This window comes from Scyliorhinus canicula, chromosome 3 (genome assembly GCF_902713615.1).
Source record: "Scyliorhinus canicula chromosome 3, sScyCan1.1, whole genome shotgun sequence".
In the NCBI taxonomy this organism is placed as follows: domain Eukaryota; kingdom Metazoa; phylum Chordata; class Chondrichthyes; order Carcharhiniformes; family Scyliorhinidae; genus Scyliorhinus; species Scyliorhinus canicula.
The window spans coordinates 208,316,882-208,338,415 of NC_052148.1; the positions used below are offsets into that span (position 1 = coordinate 208,316,882).

The following is a 21,534-nucleotide window of genomic DNA, read 5'->3' on the forward strand; positions in this document are numbered from 1 at the left end:
AGGTTGTGAGTTAAAATCCCGCACCAGGGGTTGAGCACAAGAATCAAAGCTGACACGTTGGCGCATCACAGACAAACCGTTTCATTGCTGGAGTCGCCATCTTCCAAATGAGACCTTAAAACCAAGTCTGCCCTAGCAGATGAAAAGATTCCATGGCACTTGTTGTGCTTTCTTTTACTCTGTCTTTTCTGTGGCTCTGTCCCAATTATGGCACTCAGTGAGTTTGCCCTCCTTTCTTCAGAGTCGCCAGGTATCAGATGATACCACCACAAGGTTCAACCGGCTATCGATCAAAGAGCCAAACACCAGTTAGTTAGCTCAAGGTCAAGGGTACTTTATTTACACACAATTAGTCATGCAACATAAACACTACTAGTTAACTACACCTATCGACTAAGACAACCTGTACTTAACTTCAGGCACCCGGCTTAGGTCAGAGAAACATTAGCCGCTTTTCGATTCTGGATCTATCGAGTCCGAAGGAGTAACTGCTGCTCAGCTAGGCTTATCCATCTGGTAGCGAGCATTGAACTTGGACTTGCTTCTAGTGTTGCTACAATTGGAGATGGTCGTGAGGTCCAAGAGAGGACGAACTTATGGCAAACTCTTCTTCTTATACTTGGGGATTTTCGCGTTCTTTTGGGCGGTCCTTCAGTTTGGGCCCCAATAATTGGATGATCCCTGATCACTCTGTTCGATTCCAATAAGTGTGCGGGGATCTGGATGGCTGGCCGTGTCCCAAGCAGTCACTGACCCTGTTGTTTGCGTTTCCCTTGAACAGGGAGTGCCGCCAAAATGTCTGGGACTGTATAAGTTGGTCGAGTACCAGTCCTTTGCTTTGGTGAAGATGGGCCATCAACTGCTAATCGGCCCATCAAAATGCTAATTGGTCGGAGTTTCGATACCGTCTGGATTTCTTGGTTGCAAATATACACTTTCAGGCTTTGAGCCCGCCTGAGTCTTGGTTTGTCCATTTTGCCCGCTAGGCTTTGCGAGTTTCTCTGTCCCTAGCTGTAAGTGGTCATTCCAGATGGCTGCACACTATTTCAAAGAAGAATGGGGGGTTATCCCGAGTGTGCTGGCCAATATTATTCCTCAAATCAACATCAAAGAAAACAGAATATCAGGTCATTATTGCATGGTGCCTCATAGCCCCCATGCCAACATATGCTCCCCAACTACCCCATGCCCTATCCTACTCCCATGCCACCCCCAGAGCCATTCGCCCAGGATCCACCATGGGCGAGCCTCGAGGGCCATGTGGAGAGACAATAAAAATATTTTAATATAATAAAGCTGTCACGTATACACACTCAATGGCAAATAAACTTCATGAAAGTCAATCAAAGTTTTAAAATTTCATCAAGTAGTTAATCTCCTATAAAAACAAACAAACGCCTATTCAGATCCTACGCCAAAGACAGCCAATCCTTTAAAAGCATCTAATATCTGTCAATTAAATTATGAACTCATAAACCCTTTTGATATAATTATAGCTTTTCAAACACCACCAAGCATTCATAATGATGTAATAACAGTGCTGGGGAATTGTCAGCAAAAAACCCAATTGAAACTACATGAACAGATGCAAAGTTTTTCTTACACCAGAGGGCCTGTCAATGTAAACAATCCAGCAGAGAGCTTTTTCTTAATGCCAACTGACAACTATGGCCTTTGTTTTAATATCTTAAGAATTAAGCATTTAAAAAACATCAGATCAGAACATTCAAGCAGACCTTACCTGCTCTTCAAGGGTGCTCATGACTATTCCATCAATTTGTGACTTTCATAATAATCTTTATTATTGTCACAATTAGGCTTACATTAACATTGCAATGAAGTTACCTTGAAAAGCCCCTAGTTGCCACATTCTGCCGTCTGTTCGGATACACGGAGGGAGAATTCAGAATGGCCAATTTACCTATTAGCACATCTTTTGGGACTTGTGGAGGAAACCAGGGCCCCCGAAGGAAATCCCACGCAGACACGGGGAGAACATGCAGACTCTGCACAGACAATGACCCAAGCTTGAATCAAACCTGGGACCCTGGCGCTGTGAAGCAACAGTGCAAACCACTATGCTACCATGCCGCCCTACTATGGGATAAGTCCCTTGCAACAGCCGAATAGAGTCTTTTGAACTCAGCACTAAGTTCAAATGGTGCTGACGATTTTAGGCTTCCCTCCAGTGAGATTCAAGCCCTACCCACTTCCCCCACTTGCAAAAATGGGATTTAATGGAAATAGGGGCTTCTGCATTCGGGTCCCATCCTCCATTTTTAAAGGCCCACCCCTACATTTTTGCACTGCCTCATACATTTCATCCAGAGGAACATGAACTTCGCCAGTGCTAAAATTACAGCATTGTAAATTTACGAACTGAGCTTACCCAGACGCATGCATGAATGAAAACCCACTGACATGGAAATTCTATTCTGACCAGGAATGCTCAACTTCACAGAGTTAAGTACATTTGAAATACGAAGATGTTTCAACGATTTACATATTAATGGAAATCCAAACAGGCATAAACCAGAAAAATAACACATTTTAAAAATCTGATTTAACTAAAATGGAAAAAAAAAACAAGCAGCAATAAATACTTGTGTGACATTTTCATGATGTGGAGGAATAATTTTAATTGTAAATCAAGAATCACTGTTACAGAACAAAAGAGGATATATGTCACTCCAATGCCCTTCAAACATACAGGTATTATAGGGTTAAACAAAAGCATTTTGTTAGATTTGGCCTGCTTTTAGATTAATCTCACACAATTAATCAAAGTGTGTTTTATTCCAATACTTGTATGCTTTCTGCATTTTATGCCTGATGAAAATATTCAATAAATCTGAAAATAGACATATTGCTGATGCAGTTGACATAATCACATCATTAAAACAAATCACAATGTAATCTCAAAGTATAGACAGAGGAAATGGGATTCAAGAAGCTAGCTAGGAAATGTGGACAATGGGCATTTATATCTTGAATGTAATCCAATTTTGAAAGCATCCAAAAACAATGCAAAGGCATTTATTTTTGCCATCACATAAGCAGGTGAGGTAACACTTAAAAAGATTTCAGCTCTGTCAGTAGTGTATGCATTGCAGGCAAAAATGTTCTTGAGGGAACATTTGTTTCGTAGTATATGATGGGAAAATTACTACTTTCAGAAAATATTTAACCCCTTCTGTGATGCCCACATCAGAAACTAAAGTAACCCAGTGTAAATCTAATTGTTGCCTCACCCCATGAGCAGTGTCATCAGGAGGAATCATTTTATTCATGTATTATAAAATATTTTCTCCCGGTGTTATTGTTTAAAGGTCTGTGGGCTTCGCTGGCTAAGCCATCCTTAATTGACCTTGAGAAGGTGCTGGTGAGCTGTCTTTCTGAACCGCAGCAGGCCATGTGGTGTAAGTACACCAACTAGTATTAAGGGAGGGAGTTGCAGGATTTGGCCCAGCGCTAGTGAAGGAACAACAATATATTTCCAAGTCAGGGTGGTGAGTAACTTGGAGGTGAACCTCCAGCTGGTGGGGTTCCCATGTATCTGCTGCCCTTGTCCTTCTAGACGGTAGTGGTCGTGGGTTTGGATGCTGCTGCCTAAGGAGCCTCGGTGAGTTCCTGCAGTGCATCTTGTAGCTGGTACAACTGCTGCTACTATGCGTCGGTGGTGGAGGGATTGAATGTTTGTGGAAGGGCTGCCAATCAAGCAGGCTGCTTTGTTCTGGATGGTGTCAAGCTTATTGAGTGTTATTGGAGCTGCACTATCCAAGCAAGTGGGGAGTTTTCCATTACACTCCTGACTCATGCTTTGTAGGTGGTGGACAAGCTTTGGGGAGTCAGGGGGTGAGTTACTTGCCGCAGGATTCCTAGCCTCTGACCTGCTCTTGTGACCCCAGTATTTATATGGCTTGTCCAGTTCAGTTTCTGGTCAATGATAATCCCCAGGATGTTGATAGTGGGGGATTCAGTGATGGTAATGCCATTGAATGCTTGTAAACATAATGTCATTTTCAGATATCTCCAGTAGCTCCCTCAACCCTTAACAATGTTTAACTTTCTTATTTAACATGACTAGACATTGTAAGCTTTCTACCGCTTTTAAACACTGCCCAGAGCTACAGAGATAAGACTAATAACGTTTCACAAGGCACCGAATTTAGGGGATTTACTTTTCTTCTTTGTGAGAGAAGACAGCACATACATAAAAGCCAGTTATAAAAACATTGTATATGCATCATATGCTCCAAGAGGCAAACTGAGAGCTTTGGGTTACCAATTCCACAGAGGCTGCCATAGGACAATGGCAAAAAGTACATTGCAACTAATTATTTTGAACCAGTCTGCCAGAGTGATGTAGGCATGTCGGTATGGTGCCCTTCCACTGTCACATCCCTTCAGAGAAATAGAGCTACAATTTGTACTGTTCACCTTGTCAACACAATGCCTTTTTTGAATTAATGATAAGCTCTGAAATGGCGTCCTGCTGATAGACAAATGCAATTTTAAAATATTCAATATGCATATATTCTTGGTTTTCAGACTGAGACCTCGAAGTTCGGTCAAGAAGTGTAAAGAACTAAAAATAAATACGCAGAGTTTAAAAGAAAATAACTCGAGTAGTGACAGAGCTGGTATTTTCTTTGCTCTTGATATTACATTTCACAGTTAACACTTCAGAAACACGGCACAACTTAACGGAAACATTTCTAAGTGTCATTTTGGGCGCGATTGGCAAGGTGTTTCACGATGGCCACATTGGCAAAATTACAGCCTGTATTTAATAGCATTTAGTGTTGAAACTGAGCCCCCACAAGTTTCTTGCCATTACAGGCTGTCTTGGGCAGCACAGTGGAACAATGGTTAGCACTTCAGCTGTTGAGCGGCCAAGGCCTTGGAGATGGTGGGGTAATCAGAGGAGAGAGCAGTCACCGCCAGCGAGGTTTGCCTGTGCCGCAGAGTTGAGGATCCACTGCCTCTTCACCCAGACAATCTGTCTCAAGTGAGTTGTTCACATCAAACAAAATAATCCTTCCCTCTCACTGACCACATGTCAATTCTCTTGCAGGATCTTCATCTGATGGGGCCGGGTCATCTGGAGTCATCACGTCACCCACTGCCACCCATGAGACCACCTCAAAGGAGAGCTCCCTGGAGCTCACCATCTAGTCGTCACAGCTATCGTCCCCACCTTTCACCAGCAAAGAGACATACACCTTGGTGGGTGACATTAATGGCTAGGCTGCTAGGGCACAATCTGGTGAGCACCACAGATGCTGATGCACATCTGGTGGAGGCAGAAACATCCAAGCAGTCAGCAGTCGGAGGTCTGCTTGTTCCCAGGACTCAGCTGAGTCCCAGTCAGATGCCGAGCCTCCGGACAAGGTTATCCCAAAGCTGATGGAGATGCTAGGAGACAGCTGTGAAATTCAGGAGGGGATGTCAGCGACCTTTCAGCGAGTGCATAGCTGATTGGAGGAGTCCAAAAGGTTAAGAGCACAATGTGTGACACCGAGGCCAACACTGCTAGGGTGGCAATCGCGGTCAAAATCCTAGAGCATGGCTTCCGCTTATTGAATGGTGATGTCCAAGGCATGGTTCAGTCTGTGACGACCATGACTGAGGGCCTCAAAATCATGTCCCAGTTTTTGGGAGATACTCCAGAGCGTGTCCCAGTCGCTGAGGGACGTGTCCCAGACGCAGATGGGCATTGCCAGGGCACTGTCACTGAGGACCATCGGTGAGGGCATTGACACCATAGTGCAGACAATGGGGAGGCACCAAAACAGGCAGAGCCAGATGATGCAGAGGCCTCTAGTGTTCACTCCATCCCATGGGGCCCCCCCAGAACCCATGGACACTGTCAAGGAGGAAGAAGCACTGAAGGCCAACCCAGGGCCTGCCACGAAGAAGATGACAGCGTTCTCCAGTTCTTCCGAATCCCCCCACTCTGACACTGGCACAACTCAAAGGCAGCGGACAGAACAGGGTAGCATGGCAACGCCAGTGACACCAGTAAGTTGGATGGTGCCCCCAGCCAACTCCAGGCCCAGCAGAGGATGCCTGTCAAGGGCATCAAAGGCCACAGGGCACGAAAAGCAGCAGGCTGCCTCCACATAATAATAATAACTCTTATGTGCATCTTGGGGACACACCTAGATCTAGCATTAGACCATGTACGATCAAGAGGATTGAGGATCACCGATTGTGTACTTGGGGGTGGGATGGGATTGGGGGGGGGGGGGGGGGCACTATCTGTAGCTAGGGTGAATGGAATAATCTCACAGCAGGTTTTCATGATCCTGCCTTATATATTGATCCGCTGACAGTGCCGACACAGGCCCATCGCCCTGTGGTGATGTTACATAGGCCCTGGGAGGGGAATGGGTGTAAGGGGGTGAGCTGCTGGACAAAGCCTCATCCTATGAGAATTTGGTGATGCCAGGTCCTCCGGGCATGCCGGAATCTCACTGTCACCTGTCCTCCATCCTTCGGTTCCTCCTGAGAGTCCTGCCCGGGCTCATCCTCCATCTCCTCCTGTCCACGTCCTCCTCATGCGAGACGCATGTCCCTCCTCCAACTCCGCCAGCCTGTCGTCCCGCTGCTGTGCCAGGTTGTGGAGGGACAGCAGACCATGTCAAAGCAAGACACAGTCTGGGGAGGGTACTGCAGTGCACCACCAGAACGGTCAAGGCATCGGAACTGCATTTTGAGCAATCCAATGCAGCGCTCAATGACAGCATGGGTTGCAACATTGGCCTCATTATATTGTGTCTGCGGCTTCTGCACGGTCGTCATCAGCCAGGACCTCAGCGGTCCCTTATCCCACAAGAGTCAACCCGTCAGCCTAGGATGGTTCATCGAAGACGCCAGGAAACTCCAAGTGTCCCAGGATATAGCTGTCATGCACACTCCCTGAGAAACATGCACACATGTGCATGCTCCAGAGGCGGTGGTCACACACGAGTTGAACATTCAGGGAACGGAACCCCTTCCTGAGAATGAACGGGTTAATGAACCCCTTCCTCTTACCTGAAGCTGTGGTGCATGCAAGACAACATCCGTGCCATCTATTTCCCCCCAGACCTTGGGTATCCTGACGATGGCAGAGAATCCTGCTGCCTGGGCATCTTGGTGGATTTAGTCCAGCTCACATTTGATACAGTCAGTTGCCCGGGCATACAGGGCATCCGTTACTTCACGGATGCAGTTGTGGGCTGCAGCTTGAGATATGCTGCACAAGTCCCCACTTCAGCCCTGGAATGAACCGGTGGCATGAACAGTCAATGTTACCGTGACCTTCTCGGCCACCAGGAGTGCTTGTCCTCCTCGCCACACGGTGCCACGTCAGTGAGGACATGGTGCATGTTGCCGCAATGTCTCTTTGAAGCTCTTGAAGCAAAGACAGGCAGCAGCTATAGTTAGCCCTGTTGTGGGTACGCACAATATTTAAAGATGGCTTGAAGACCTCAAAGATGAAAAGTCACACCAGATTCATAGCGGGCACAAAATGGTGTTAAATCACGCCCAACTCTTCAAAACTCAAGGAACATATCTGTCATTTCACAGTGAATTTTAACCCTTCCCTACAGCCACTGGGGTATCAATTCTTTCAATAAGGTCACACAAAGAATCTTATTAACATTTTTCTACGAATTGTACAAGCTGGAACAAGCCATGGGAACCGGTGCAGGCCTGTCAAAGTTTCTGGATTAGTGATGGCTTTAACTCCTGACAAGGGATCTCATTACAAGCTTGATTTCATGAATTTTTAAATGAGAACATTGATAAGGTTTCTTACCAAGCCTGATTTTCTGTGTTGGGACGGTTATAAAATGAAAGGAAATACTCGGGATGCAAAATTTGAGCTGGGTAGCAATAAGCCAACCTATGAGCAAGTAAAATGCTGAGGGAAAAATATACATCTTTACAAAGCTGAAAGTGTTCCTGGCTTTTGTAACGTCACTAGCTCTTTGGTGATACATTTTCCTGTTGCACTGTGCAGAGCACTTAATTAGCCGTGACATCTAACAGCGAGAACCAAAAGCCTCCTCCTCTGGTCATCTGATAATTTGCGTTGGAGACATTGCTGCTTTGGAAAAAAAAACTAAAGGAAGAAAAAGGTCTTTAAAATGAGCAACACCCACTCCCCGCCCCCATTTCCATACTCTAATTCTCTCATACCTTTTTTTTGTTTGCCGGGCAAATGTAGAAATTGGTGATGATGTTGCTGGTGCCAGATTGCAGGTTCAGTTTTACATAGTTGGTTCCATAATCTGATGACCTGTCAACAAAGAATAAGAAGCAATGGGTAATTAATTGTGATATTACTGTATGTGGGCCTGTAAATTGTCCACTTTTATAAATAAAGGCAATGCCTGGAATGGGAGTTTTACACTCAGTGAACGGCTTTTGTTGATCATTGTTCAGCCAAAACCTATTGCATTATCAACAAATGAGCATAAGTACTAGGAGCAGAAATAGGCCATTTTGTCTCTTCAGCTTCTTCAATAAAATTGTCATTCAATAAGATTGTGGCTGATCAGTTTGAGTTTCAAATTCCACATTCCCACCTACCCTCGATAACCTTGAGTTACCCAAGAAGAATCTGTCCACCTTCATCTTAAAAGTATTCAATGAGCCCGCCGCCAAGACTTTCAGAGTGTCCCAAAGTTGCACCAGCGTCTTAAGCGAAAAAATGCTCAACCTGCCCGCAGCCTCTGACGCAGCTCCTCCAAAGCCTCTCCACCGTCATCCGGCTGGGCGAGTCTACTCTCACCTCTTTCCATTCACATCTCTCTAATTATTTGCAGTGGTTTCTCTTCTTACTTCGGTACCATTACTTCTGGTGTTTCTCAAGGATCTATCCTTGCACACTCCTATTTCCCATACACTCCCCCATGGTGACATCCTCCAAAAGCACAAAGTAAGTTTCCATTTGCGGAGAAGCTCAGATTGATCTTGGAACAGTGTCCTGCTTAAGCTGAGTACTAAGCTGGGAATTTGATGCAAGTGGCAATTCGATTCCAGGGAGAAAGGAGATGCTGCTTTTTATTTTACCTCCAATAGCTGGTGTATGTCCTTCAATCGTTACCAGTCTAGAAGACTGTAACTTGTGATTACTTTAGCTAACTCATCACTAAATTAGCAAAGTAGTCAAATAAAAAAATACGGTTTGATAAACATGGCAGGTGTGCTGTGAGTGCAACATGCGGGAGTTTGTGAAATGCAGTCAACCGTATTTGCAGTGTTTGTGACTTGAGCAACTGCTGCTCAGAGTTGCCAAGCTGTAGGCATTGCAAAGCCATCAGGGTGGAGGAGAGTTACCTGGACACTTTGTTCCAGGAGGCAATCAACCAATTCGATTAAGTAGAACTTTAAAGTTAGTCAATGGCCATGGACAGGAGGATGTGACTGCAACAAGGACAGGTATGGGAATCCAGCATGTAGTGATGAAGCAGACTCAGTCCTCAACATTGATCAACAGATACAAGGTACTTACTACCTGTGGAGGTGAGACGAAGTACTGCTAGATGAATGAACAAACTGACTATTGCACCATGATACAGGATGCCATTCTAATGGGGGGGGGGGGGGGGGGGGGAAGGAGAGTGAAAAGGAATGTGGTAATGATAGGGGACACTATAGTCAGAGGGATATTTACTGCTCTCTGCAGCCACAGCCAGGCATTCTGAAGGTTCTGTTTGTCCAGTACCAGGGTTAAGAACATCTCCTTGCGACTGGAGAAGAATTTGGAGTTGGAGGACATAGGTCCATGTATCATGATCCATGTTTAACTGTAAGTGTGCATTAGTGAATAAGGTCTATACAAATATTATATGAGAAAAAGAATAAAATTGAAGGCCCTTTATCTGAATGTCTGTGCGGAGTCTGCACATCCTCCCCGTGAGTGCGTGGGTTTCCTCCGGGTGCTCCGGTTTCCTCCCACAGTCCAAAGATGTGCAGTTTAGGTGGATTGGCCATGATAAATTGCCCTTAGTGTTTGGTGGTGTTACTGGGTTATGGGGATAGGGTGGAGGTGTCAACCTTGGGTAGGGTGCTCTTTCCAGGAGCCGGTGCAGACTCGATGGGCCGAATGGCCTCCTTCTGCACTGTAAATTCTATGAAAATTCTCAAAAAGATGAACTATTTTCACAAATATAAATACATACAACATAGAACAGTACAGCACAGAACAGGCCCTTCGGCCCTCAATGTTGTGCCGAGCCATGATCACCCTACTCAAACCCACAAATCCACCCTATACCCGTAACCCAACAACCCCCCCCTTAACCTTACTTTTAAGGACACTACGGGCAATTTAGCATGGCCAATCCACCTAACCCGCACATCTTTGGACTGTGGGAGGAAACCGGAGCACCCGGAGGAAACCCACGCACACAGGGGGAGGACGTGCAGACTCCACACAGACAGTGACCCAGCCGGGAATCGAACCTGGGACCCTGGAGCTGTGAAGCATTTATGCTAACCACCATGCTACCCTGCTGCCACATGCTTTAGATCACATCACCAAATCACAAAAAAAATCCAGATCTGTATATGCTCAATGACAATAATATTGGAGCATGTGCCAAACACCTTGGTCGAAATTCTCCCCCCCCCACGACGGGTGGGAGAATAGCGGGAGGGCCTTCCCGACTTTTTTGACGCCCTCCCGCTATTCTCCCCCCCCCCCCCGCCGAAATCCCGACACGAATCGCTGCCGCCGTTTTTTTACGGCCGGCAGCGATTCACAGCTGTTAGAAGGGCCGAAGTCCCAGCCCTTTACGACCTTTTTACGAACGGCAAACACACCTGGTCCTGCCGTTCGTAAAAACGTCGTGACCACCTGGAAAAAAATAACCATGGCACCGATTGGCACGGCAGTACCACGGCCGTGCCAAGGGTGCCATGGGCCCGCGATCGGTGCCCACCGATCGCGGGCAGCGGGCCCGATGCCCGCGCACTATTTGTCCTTCCGCCGCCCCGCAGTATCAATACGCGGGGCGGCTGAGGGGCAACCCGGACCGCGCATGCGCGGGTTTCGCGCAAAAACGCGATGACGTCACCCGCGCATGCGCGGGTGGAGTCTTCCCACCTGCGCATGCGCGGCTGACGTCATATGACGCGTCAGCCGGCGCTAAATCCGACAAGCGGGCTTAACGATTTTCGTTAAGCCCGACTTGTCGGAGCCTCCGACGTCGGGCTGCTAGCCCCGACGGGGGACCAGAATCGGTCCCCCGTCGGGAAGGGGGTTTTACGGCAGTTTGACGATTTCTCCCGTTTTGGGAGAATTTCGCCCCTAGATCTAGGAGTTCAAATACATAACCTTGAAAATGTGCATGCATGGTATAGTAAACCATGAAATAGGATAATGAGGGTTTGGATTTTTATGAGAAAAAAAGCATAGAGTTGAATAGTAATTCCTCATGTATTAAGTGCTCTGCCCGATCAGAGCAGAAGATGCAAAATTGGAGACCCAGGTGGAAAGGAAAGGAAAAAATAGTGGATGAATTGCCAGGGCCATTCTCACCCATTCAGGCTCACTATCAGTGTTCTTCAGTTTCATTCATAGAACACAGAGAACCCCGACTATGCAGGAGGCCGTTTGGCCCATCGAGTCTGCACCGTGGGGCGGCAAGATGGCACAATGATTAGCACGGCTGCCTCACAGCTCCAGGGTCCCAGGTTCAATTCCGGCCTCTGGTGACTGCGTGGTGTTTGCACTTTCTCCCCGTGTCTACGTGGGTTTCCTCCGGGTGCTCTGGTTTCCTCCCACAATCCAAAGATGTGCATGTTATGTGGATTGGCCATGCTAAATTGCCTCTTAAGTGTCCAAAAGGTTAGGTGGGGTTCCTGGGTTAAGGGGATAGGATGGAGATGTGGGCTGAAGGAAGGTGCTCTTTCCAAGGGCTGATGCAGACTTGATGGGCCGAATAACTTCCTTCTGCACTGTAAATTCTCTGATTCTATGTAAATTATATGACCCTCCTGCCTGCTGGGGGGACCTGTTGGAATACTTGACCCTTGAGAAGGTTAAGTTTGAACTGAGGGGAAGCTCGGAGGGGTTCTACAAGTCATGGGCATTATTTATTATGCACTTTCAAGAACTGGATAACATTGAACATTAGTTTGGGGGGGGGGGTTGGCAGGGTTGGGGGGAGGGGGGCTGTGTGCATTAAGGGTGACTGCGTAATGCCTGATTCCTTTTTGTAATTTGTTTATGTAAACATGCGGGCTGGTGTTTGGGGGTTGGTGGGAGGAGGGGATCGTTGCTATTGTTATGGGGTCTGACATATCTGTTGCTGATTAGTGTTTATTATTGGTGGGTGTAAATACTGGAGAAAATGTGAAAAAGGAGAATAAAAATATTTATGAAAAAATTATATGACCCTCCAAAAGAGCACCCTAGCTAGACCCACTCCCCTGCCCTATCCCATAACCCCACCTGAAATGCACATCTTGAGAAACTAAGGGGCAATTTCAGCATGGCCACTCCACCTAACCTGCACATCTTTGGTCCGTGGGAAGAAACTGGAGCACCCGGAGGAAACCCATGCAGACATGGAGGAGAGAACGTGCAAAATCCACACAGTCACCCAAGTCATTCCGAAAATTTGAGCATCACCAGCATGGGCAGCTATTGCCCATCCATAACTGCCCTCGAGAAAGATGATGGTGGGCGACACAGTGGGCAGTGGTTAGCACTGCTGCCTCACAGCGCCGAGGATCTGGGTTCGATCCCGGCCCCGGGTCACTGTCCGTGTGTGGGAATTGCACATTCTCCCCGTGTCTGCATGAGTCTCACCACCACAACCCAAAAAGATGTGCAGAGTAGGTGAATTGGCCACGTTAAATCTCCCCATAATTGGAAAAAGAAATTGGGTACTCTAAATTTATTTTAAAAAAGAAAAAAAAGAGAAAGATGAAAAATTAAATGAAAATCGCTTATTGTCACAAGTAGGCTTCAAATGAAGTTACTGTGAAAAGCTCCTAGTTGCCACATTCCGGTGCCTGTTCGGGGAGGCTGATACGGGAATTGAACCCGTGCTGCTGGCCCGCCTGGGTCTGTTTTAAAAGCCAGCTATTTAGCCCACCGTGCTAGATGGTGGTGAGCCACCTTCTTGAACTGCTGCACTCCATGGGCGGGGTTTCCAGTTGCACCCACCCCAAAATTTCAGCCTGAGGTGAACGGAGCTTTAAATGGATGCCAAATTGTCCGTCTTGACCACTATAATTCCACGACAGGTGGGACCGGGAAACGTACCTGCATGCGTCTGTTAGGCACATTAACATACACTTAACGAGTGTTATTCGGAAGGAGGTTCCAGATTTTTATATCAGCACAGTGAAAGAATGGCAACACAGTGGCCATCCTTCAATATGCTCTGTGATATGGAAGGCAACTCAGAGGTAGACACAGATAGCTTCAATGTCTGAGCAGTTACAAATGATACTGTTTACCTTGCAATCAGCAAGCATTCCCACTTTGGCCTTCTAATAGAGGGATGCCTATTGATGGAGCCGCTGAAGGTGGTTGGGCCTAAGTCGTTAACCTGAGCAACTCCTGCAGTGATGGCCTGGTGCTGAAATGATTTGCCTCCAAAAACCACAGACATCTGGCTTTATGCTAAATGCAATTCCACCCAGTGGAGAGTTTCCCCCTGATGCCAACTGACTTTAATTTTGTTCAGCATCCTTCGGTCAAATGCTGCCTTCATTTCAAGAACAGTCACTCTCAAATGGATTTCAGCCATTTTGTCCATTTTTGTCCAAAGGTGAAATGAGATCTGGAAACAATTACCCCTGCCAGAACACAAAGTGAATATCGGTGAGCAGGTTACTGCTGCATAAACGCCGTTTGATAGGGCTATCGATAAAGCCATCGTCACTTTACTGATGATTGAGAGTAGCCTGATGGGGCAGTAATTGGCAAGATTGGATTTGTCCTGTTTTTTGTGGAGAGGATGTACCTTAGTCATTTTTCCACATTGTCGGGTAGATGCCAGTGTGAAGCTGTACTGGTACAGTTTGGGTGCGACTAGGCCTGGTGCACACGTTTTCAGCACTAATGCTGAGATGTTGTCAGGGCCCATAGCCTTTACTGAATCCAGTGCCAGGGGCAGAATGGTAAGCAGGGTGGGCTGTACAATTGGACACCATGCCAGTGGTGCCATTCCTGGCCAACCCTAATGCAATTTTACCAGCCGAGGTGGAGGCATCAGGTGGCCCACTTGCCATGGACCAACTGGGACCCTAAAGTTGGCGTCTAAGAGCCTCCTGCTTACCACTGCTGGGATTTTAACCACAGCTCAGAAGGCCCTATGCCAAATGTACAAACCTGACAGACCTGAGGCAGGCAAGGGGCAGGGTTTCCTCTTTTTGCACTTCCTGTGCCTATAAAAGCAACCCCTATGTTCTCCTCTCCCCTCCTCCTGCCCTATCCACCCCAGCCTGAGCAGAACCCCCAAACTTACCTTCATCCAAGCTCTGTCTCAGCTCACTTCCATCTCTGGGACTGCCTCCAGTCTCACCAATGATCACTGCTCCCGGTGGTGATGCTGGGACCAGAGAGCTGACAACCATTTGATTGGTCAACAGCTCTGAGAGGCGGGCGTCCTCTCCAAGGGGAGTACAATGCCACCTCAAGTCAATTAATGCCTGAAGGCCGTTAAATGGCTGTGGGGTGAGATGGCCAATTGCAGGTGGAGCCTGCCCGTAGCATAAAGTTCAGCCCCATATGGAGTCAATCAAACTGGTATCAGTGATGCTGGGGTCCTCAGGAGGAGGCCGAGTTGCTTGTCACTTGCCACATCTGGCTGAAGTTAGTTGTGAACATTAAGGTCCGTTGCACTGACATGCTGGGCTGTCCCATCATTAAAGATGCTTAGGGCAGGCTGCGTGCTTGACCTCTTAATGGGGGTTTAGAAAAACTGAAGCAGATGCACATCATGGCCAGAAATCTCCGACACTGCGCCAGGTCGGAGAATCCCCGGGGGGGGGGGAGGCGCGAATCCTGTCCCGTTGCCGGCTTCCCTATTCTCCGGCGCCATTTTTCAGGCGCCCGCAGGATTTCCACCGTGCCGGTCGGGGTCCATTGACAGCGGCCCCTCCCAGCAATTATCTGGGCCCCGGTGGGCCGAGTGGCCGACGAGCTTGGCCGAGTCCCGCCGGCGTGGATTACTCACCTCCCACACGGCGGGACCTGGAAGGTGAGTGTGCGAGGGCCGTCCTGGAGGGGGGGGTCCAAACCCGGGGGGGGGGGGGGGGGGGGGGGGGGGGTCCCCACGGTGGCCTGGCCCGCGATTGGGGCCTACCGATCAGCGGGCGGGCTCGTTCCATGGGGCCTACTTTACTCTGCGCCGGGCCCCTGTAGGACTCCACCATATTGCCCGGGGGCCGGCGCAGAGAAGGGAACCCCCGCACATGTGCATAAATATGCCAGCCGTTGGAAATACGCCGGCCTTTCCTCGCATGCACGAACTTGTGCGGGCCGTCAGGCGCCAGCTGGAGCTGCAGGTACCACTCCGGCACCCTAGAAAGGGAAGAATTCCTCACCTTCGGGGGCTGTTGACGCCGGTTTTGGATGGTGCTCAAATTGGATCTTTACAATTAATACAAATCCCAGCAAGAAAGTTATCTCCATTTTGCTGTCCATTGCTTTCAAGTTAATTCTATTTGTAACACTATTCATAAGCTCTGCAGCTCTCAAAACATTCAATAAAATATGGTAATGACCAAATAAAGAACAGAATTTATTTAAACAAAAATCCCACCTAAGTTTACTTTTATGTCCCATATCATGCTTTTACTTGATGTACTTGCGTTCTGTGTAACACCTGCTGATAAGGAAGCTCTGACAAGCAATCATGTAACAGCTGTCAGGCTGTGATATAAAAAAAATTGTTGCCAAGCTGATAATTAAAGCTTCCATTTAAACTTGAGGTGCCAATTTGACTTTGGTTTACAAATATCGAGTTACATTTCAGAATCTGGTCAAGCCTAAACAGGAGCATCCATCACGGTGGTGTGAACAGCTGATGCCAGTTTCTGAAGTTTGAAGCAGAGACGGAAACCTCAGTGCACGGGAACTAAATTTAATGGGAGTCATTTTAACTTTGTGCGATCGTGCAAAACGGGGTGATGCCAAACTGGAAGCCTGTTTGACATCTCGCCTGATTGTAATTTCTATGCAAAGTCAATGGCAGCTGGCCCAATGTCACCCATATGCAACATGCCTCCCACTGTGTGGCCATGGAGCTGGAATTAAATATTCACAACTCTCCGCTTTATTTTAAAATGTAATGTGCGCTGAGCTTTTTTATTTCCTCTCATCTTTGTTTCATTACCACCCTGCCCTCCCTCTCATCTGCATCATTTGGTGAGAGATGCCGGTGGAGTGGGAAAAGGAAGTAGGTTTTAACCGCCAGCTGCTTTCAGGCACTTCTGGTTTCGGTTAGATTTCCACATTCCATAGAATAAAGCTGATTATACTGCTCTACCTCATTAGTATGTTACTGAATGGCTTCCTGTTTGGAACAGCCTACCTCTGCCTCAGTAACATCTCCGTCTCAGTCCCTGCTTCTGCTCCTCTGCTGCTGAAAGTCTCATCCATGCGCTTGGTATCTCCAGACCTGACCATTCCAATACAATCCTGGTCAGCCTTCTATCATCCATCCTCTCTAAAGTTAAACTCGTCCACCTGCTGTCCCGTTCACTCATCACCCTGTGCTCACTGGCCTACAACAGCTCAGTTTAATTTTTTTGTCCTCATGTTCAAATCCCTCCATAGCCTTACTCCTCCCCATCTTTGCAAACTCATTCAGTCTTATAATCCTTCTAGAATTCTACATTCTTTAAACTCTGGTCTCTTGTACCCTACCACTAGAAGCCAACCTGTGCTAATATGTGTTTTTTTTTAAACTCAGCATCAATGATTGCAATCCTGTGGTGGGGATTGGGGCATTTTACCACTTTAAAGACACTGCATAAATGCAAGTTGTTGTGGCTGGGATAACTTATAATTAGCACAAGTATGTTTGTTGAAACAATGCATTTTAGCTAAGAAAGTGATATTGGCCTGACCTGGCAGATCACACTGTGGCCTGGATTTCCAAAATCACGGCTAGCCTTTCTCTGAAAAAAAGGTTTCAAGGCAGTTCCCTGAGAAGATGTGCTGAGTTAGCATCTATATGTTCCTTTCCAGACAAATCTCAAGATTTAACATAGGCAAAATGGACCTCAAGTTCTTTGTGAATTCTTCTGGTCTCCTGCTCCAACTATGGTGGCTAACCCCAACGGATCAGCTTAATCAAGGTCTTACAAACACTTACACCATTTCGCATGGGCTCCGACCAAAGATATGGCAGAAGTTGGGAAAACTATGACAGCATTTCAGGCCAATTATTCTAGCTATCAATGAGTGCCAGCAGGCAGGTTTCCATCGGGAACTCTCCTCCATTCAATGAGTTTTCAGACTTGGCCAGGTCGAGAAAATAAAATCCTAAATTACCTTATAATCATTGCAGGCAAGTACTAGCTGTAGGTTATGCTGAAAAATATGGAAGACGGTCACCCCATGGCTCTCAACACAGTTCCACGTGGGCGAACAAGCAGAAGAGAATTATAATAATTAGCTCTACAATCCTTCAGCTCTACAGTCGCAGGTTTGATTCCTGGTTTGGGTCACTGCCTGTACAGAGTCTGCACATTCTTTCCATATCTGCATGGGTTTCCTCCGGGTGCTCCGGTTTCCTCTCACAGTCCAAAGATATGCAGGTTAGGTGGATTGGCCATGCAAAATTGCCCTTAGTTTCCAAAAAAACAGTTTAGGTGGGGTTACTGGATTACGGGGATAGGGTGGAGGTGTGGGCTTAAATTGGGGTCCTCTTTACAAGGGATGGCGCAGACTCGATAGGCTGAATGGCCTCCTTCTGCACTGTAAATTCTATGATTCTACGATTCCTTCCGGTCTCTACCTCCTCCAATTCTACCTGCTTGTGCATTCCCTATTTTAATTGTTCCACAATTGGTTTATTTGCCTTTAGCTGCCTCAGTTCTGGAATACCCTCTCTAAACTGTTTATCAGTTCTAATAAACGATTTCCTCAATCTGTATCAATAGGAGTGAGTGGCTGATGAGAAGAAAGGGGTTAAGAGAGAAATAAAGATTCAAAGGAGAAGGGTCGCGAGATACAGAATCAGCGATATTGAAAGAGACGTGGCAAAACAAGAAAGAGAGAATCTATTGTAGCGACAAAACGAGATAGAAAAGGATAAGAGAAGCAGACAGGGGATGCTTTGCGAATTCAAGCATATTGTAAACCTTAAAAACACTTCAGTAAACCTTTAATTGTCAAAAGATAGAAATAAAACCCCAAATGGATCGGATTTGTTTTAGTTTTCAATCAAGCAGTGATAGAATTGAACATCACTGCTAATAAAAAATGGACATTTAAACTGTTTGTATAGGATGTCTTCCTGTATGTAAAGAGGTAACTTAGTTCACAAATATTATGAGATTCAGTCTTCATCATACAAATCCTCGGAAAACGGCTAGTCACTTTCAAATTCAAAGTCATTGTTATGGAAGCTGCTGGGTTTCAATGACAAGATGGTCTCCATTATGTCAGGAACCATTCTCTTCGGTTCCCAGATGTGTCCGGCTCCCACTTGAACTCCTGTTCTCATCCACTGCCAAATGTCAATCGTATCAATTCTGGCTGGGAGGCACATTTGAACTAATTAAATGAGGCCCCAAGAGTGAAAATGGACCAAACCTCCCGCTGAGGAGTCCTGGTGAGTTACTCCTCTCTGTCCACCTGTTCTGTACGTGCCAGAGATTAGAATTGGAGCTTTAGTTAGAGAGGGATGCTCAGAATATTCCCATTGTTCTCTGATCAATACTTTATCTGTGTTTTGCAGGTAGCACAACATAAATACATGGGTAGTAACCAGAGGCTGCTGACAATATTCCTCTGGTGATAAGCAACAGCATCGTAATTCAGAGCATAGTAATGACAGGTGAATGGATAAGTTCAAACACTTCTCAACAGTTCATGATAATATGGCGAAGAGTTATATGTCTATTGCATGGGTCTGCAGAATGAAAAGGAACAGCAAATCATGTCAGACTACAGAAAAACAACCAATAAAAGCAAAACTAGGTGGTGTCAAAACAATTTAGCTTTCCGAACTGATAAAAGTTCAATGTTATTTAGGTTCAATGCATTTCAGAAAAAAGAAAGCAAAGAATTCTCACCATCACAAAGGTCATCCTATGAACTTAAAATAAATGAACATGTTAAACCTAGCTCACTGAACATTTATCTCCACTAATGTCCAGTAATAGTCCTGACAATTTTCAGCAAATTGACTTTTTACTGGGTGTTTGGTCGCTGTTTCGAAGCACCATTCACACTTTTGCCTAAGTTCTAGTCTGCACTGTTTTAATACAGGATTTAATCAAAATGCGAAAGAGAGCTAACAGGCATGCATTTTGGTAGAAAGTACATGGAGAGATAATATAAAGGGGAGACAAGAGACAATTCTTAAGGGGGTCCAGGGACAAAGGGACCTGAGTGTAAATGTGCATTGATCATGATGGTGGCAGAACAGGTGAGGAGAGCACTTAATAAAGCATACAGTATCCTGGGCTTTATTAATAGCAGCATTCAGTACAAGAACAAGGAGGTTCCGTGGAACTTATACAAGACACTAGTTAGACCTCAGCTGGAGTATTGTGTACAGTTCTGAGTGCCACATTAAAAGAAAGATGTGAACACATTGGGGACAGTTCAGAAGAAGTTTACAAGATTGGTTCCAGGGGTGAGAAGCTACAGTTATGAAGAAAGACTGGAGAGCTTGGGCCTGTTCTCCTTGGAGAGAAGCTAAGAGGAAATGTGATAGAGATGTTCAAAATCATGAGGGGGCTATATGGATTAGATAGGAAGAAACTGTTCCTGCTTGTAAAAGGATTGAGAGAGGGACTTCCGGTGGTGGCATGTAGGAGGAAGCTGCAGGTTGGGTGGTTCCTGCCCGAGACTTGATTTTTTGGAAATTAATGCCTGGCCCCAGGGGCAATTTTCAAACAAACAGGTGCAGGAAGACATACGGTGCAAGGGGGATGTCTAAAACTCAGAAGGTGGCCACCAGGAAGAAAGAGGCGAGTGAAGATTCACCGTTGTGCGAAAGGGTCAGCCCGGCAGCTGGAAAGATGGCAGAGACTGGGCCACTGGGGTCGTGCCCTTCACAGTAGAGAAAATGACCGAGTGATGGTCGTGGAATTCAAAAAACAGTGATGAGGAAGGACATGGTGGCAGCAATGAAGGAACTGGTGGAGGAGACGCAGTGAAGGCTGCAGTGTCAAAAACATTGGGCGAGTTGCGGGAGCAGGGAGAGAAACTGAAGGGTGTGGAGGCGGCCTTGTTGCAACACAGCGAACAGCTCATCTCGATGGGTGTGGAACTGCAGAGGGTGGTTTAGGCCAACAAAGCTCTGAAACAAAGGTGAAAGACCTGGAAAATCGACCTAGGCGGCAGAATTTAAGAATTGTGGGCTTGCCCGAACGGGTGGACGGCCCGAGGCCAACAGTACTTTGCCAAGATGTTGGCGGAGCTGTTGGAGGAGGGGGAAGATCCCTCCCGGTACAAACTGGATTGGGCATATCGGTCGCTGAGGTCTAAACCGAAGGCGATTGAGCCGCCAAGGGTGGTGATAATCTGTTTTCCCAGGTACAATGTGAAGGAGAAGGTCCTGAGTTGGGCGAAACAGAAGCGGGAGGTGCAGTGGGCTGGAGCCGCTATATCCATATGCCAGGACTTAATCATTTAGTTGGCAAGGAGGCGAGCGGCCTTCGGCCAAGTGAAGGCGGCACTGTATACAGCAGTGTGCGGTTTGGCGTGGTGCATCCAGCAAAGTTGAAGGTGATCTCTCACACACCCTATCCACCATCATCATAATTCTGGGCCTTGCCCACTGGGCTTCCCATCCCTTTGTAGCCACATCCTCTTTAAAATATCTCTCCCAGTATCGGTCTCCTCCCCCCACTATCGGTCTCCTCCCACTAATTTCGAGATGGTGAAACGGCGGAGGATTTGTGAAGGCAGAAGGACTGGGGCAAAAATGAGAAATGGGACTAAGGATTAGTCATGGAATGAGGGCAGAGAGGGTGGAAGATTGTATATAGTTCTATTTTTTATTTCATGTCATATGTGTTAAAAGGTTTGAAGTTGCTTGTTTGGGTACGGTATGAGTTGAGATAATTTGCAATTAGGTTTTTTGGGGTTTGTTCGTTTGCACGGGGTTTGTTTGTTTGAAGGAACATTCTTTGTTTTCAGGGACTGGGTAGGGGAGAGGCAATTGGAGGGGAGTGAGGCCTGGGCAGCACCCTCCACATTAGCAAGCTTAAACTGGCTAGTGAACAGGAGTGTGGTGGGGGGAGGGGCCACGATCTTCGGAGCTTTCAAACAGGTTTCGATGGGCCTGGGAGGTGTGAAAAGTGGGAGGAGGAGACCGATAGTGGGGT

At 46.7% G+C, this 21,534-nt stretch overlaps 1 protein-coding gene across 7 annotated transcripts in view; it reads right to left on the reverse strand.

Moving 5' to 3' along the window:
- sorcs2 (sortilin-related VPS10 domain containing receptor 2) overlaps positions 1 to 21,534 on the reverse strand; it is an 840,628-nt gene that overhangs the window by 493,566 nt on the left and 325,528 nt on the right. For 6 of the 7 annotated variants that reach the window (XM_038792097.1, XM_038792096.1, XM_038792100.1 and 3 more), the window contains one exon: positions 8,194 to 8,293. In XM_038792097.1, the coding sequence (XP_038648025.1) occupies positions 8,194 to 8,293 (100 nt within the window). The remainder of the gene's footprint in view (positions 1 to 8,193; positions 8,294 to 21,534) is intronic. The other variant, XM_038792103.1, reaches the window with a different exon arrangement.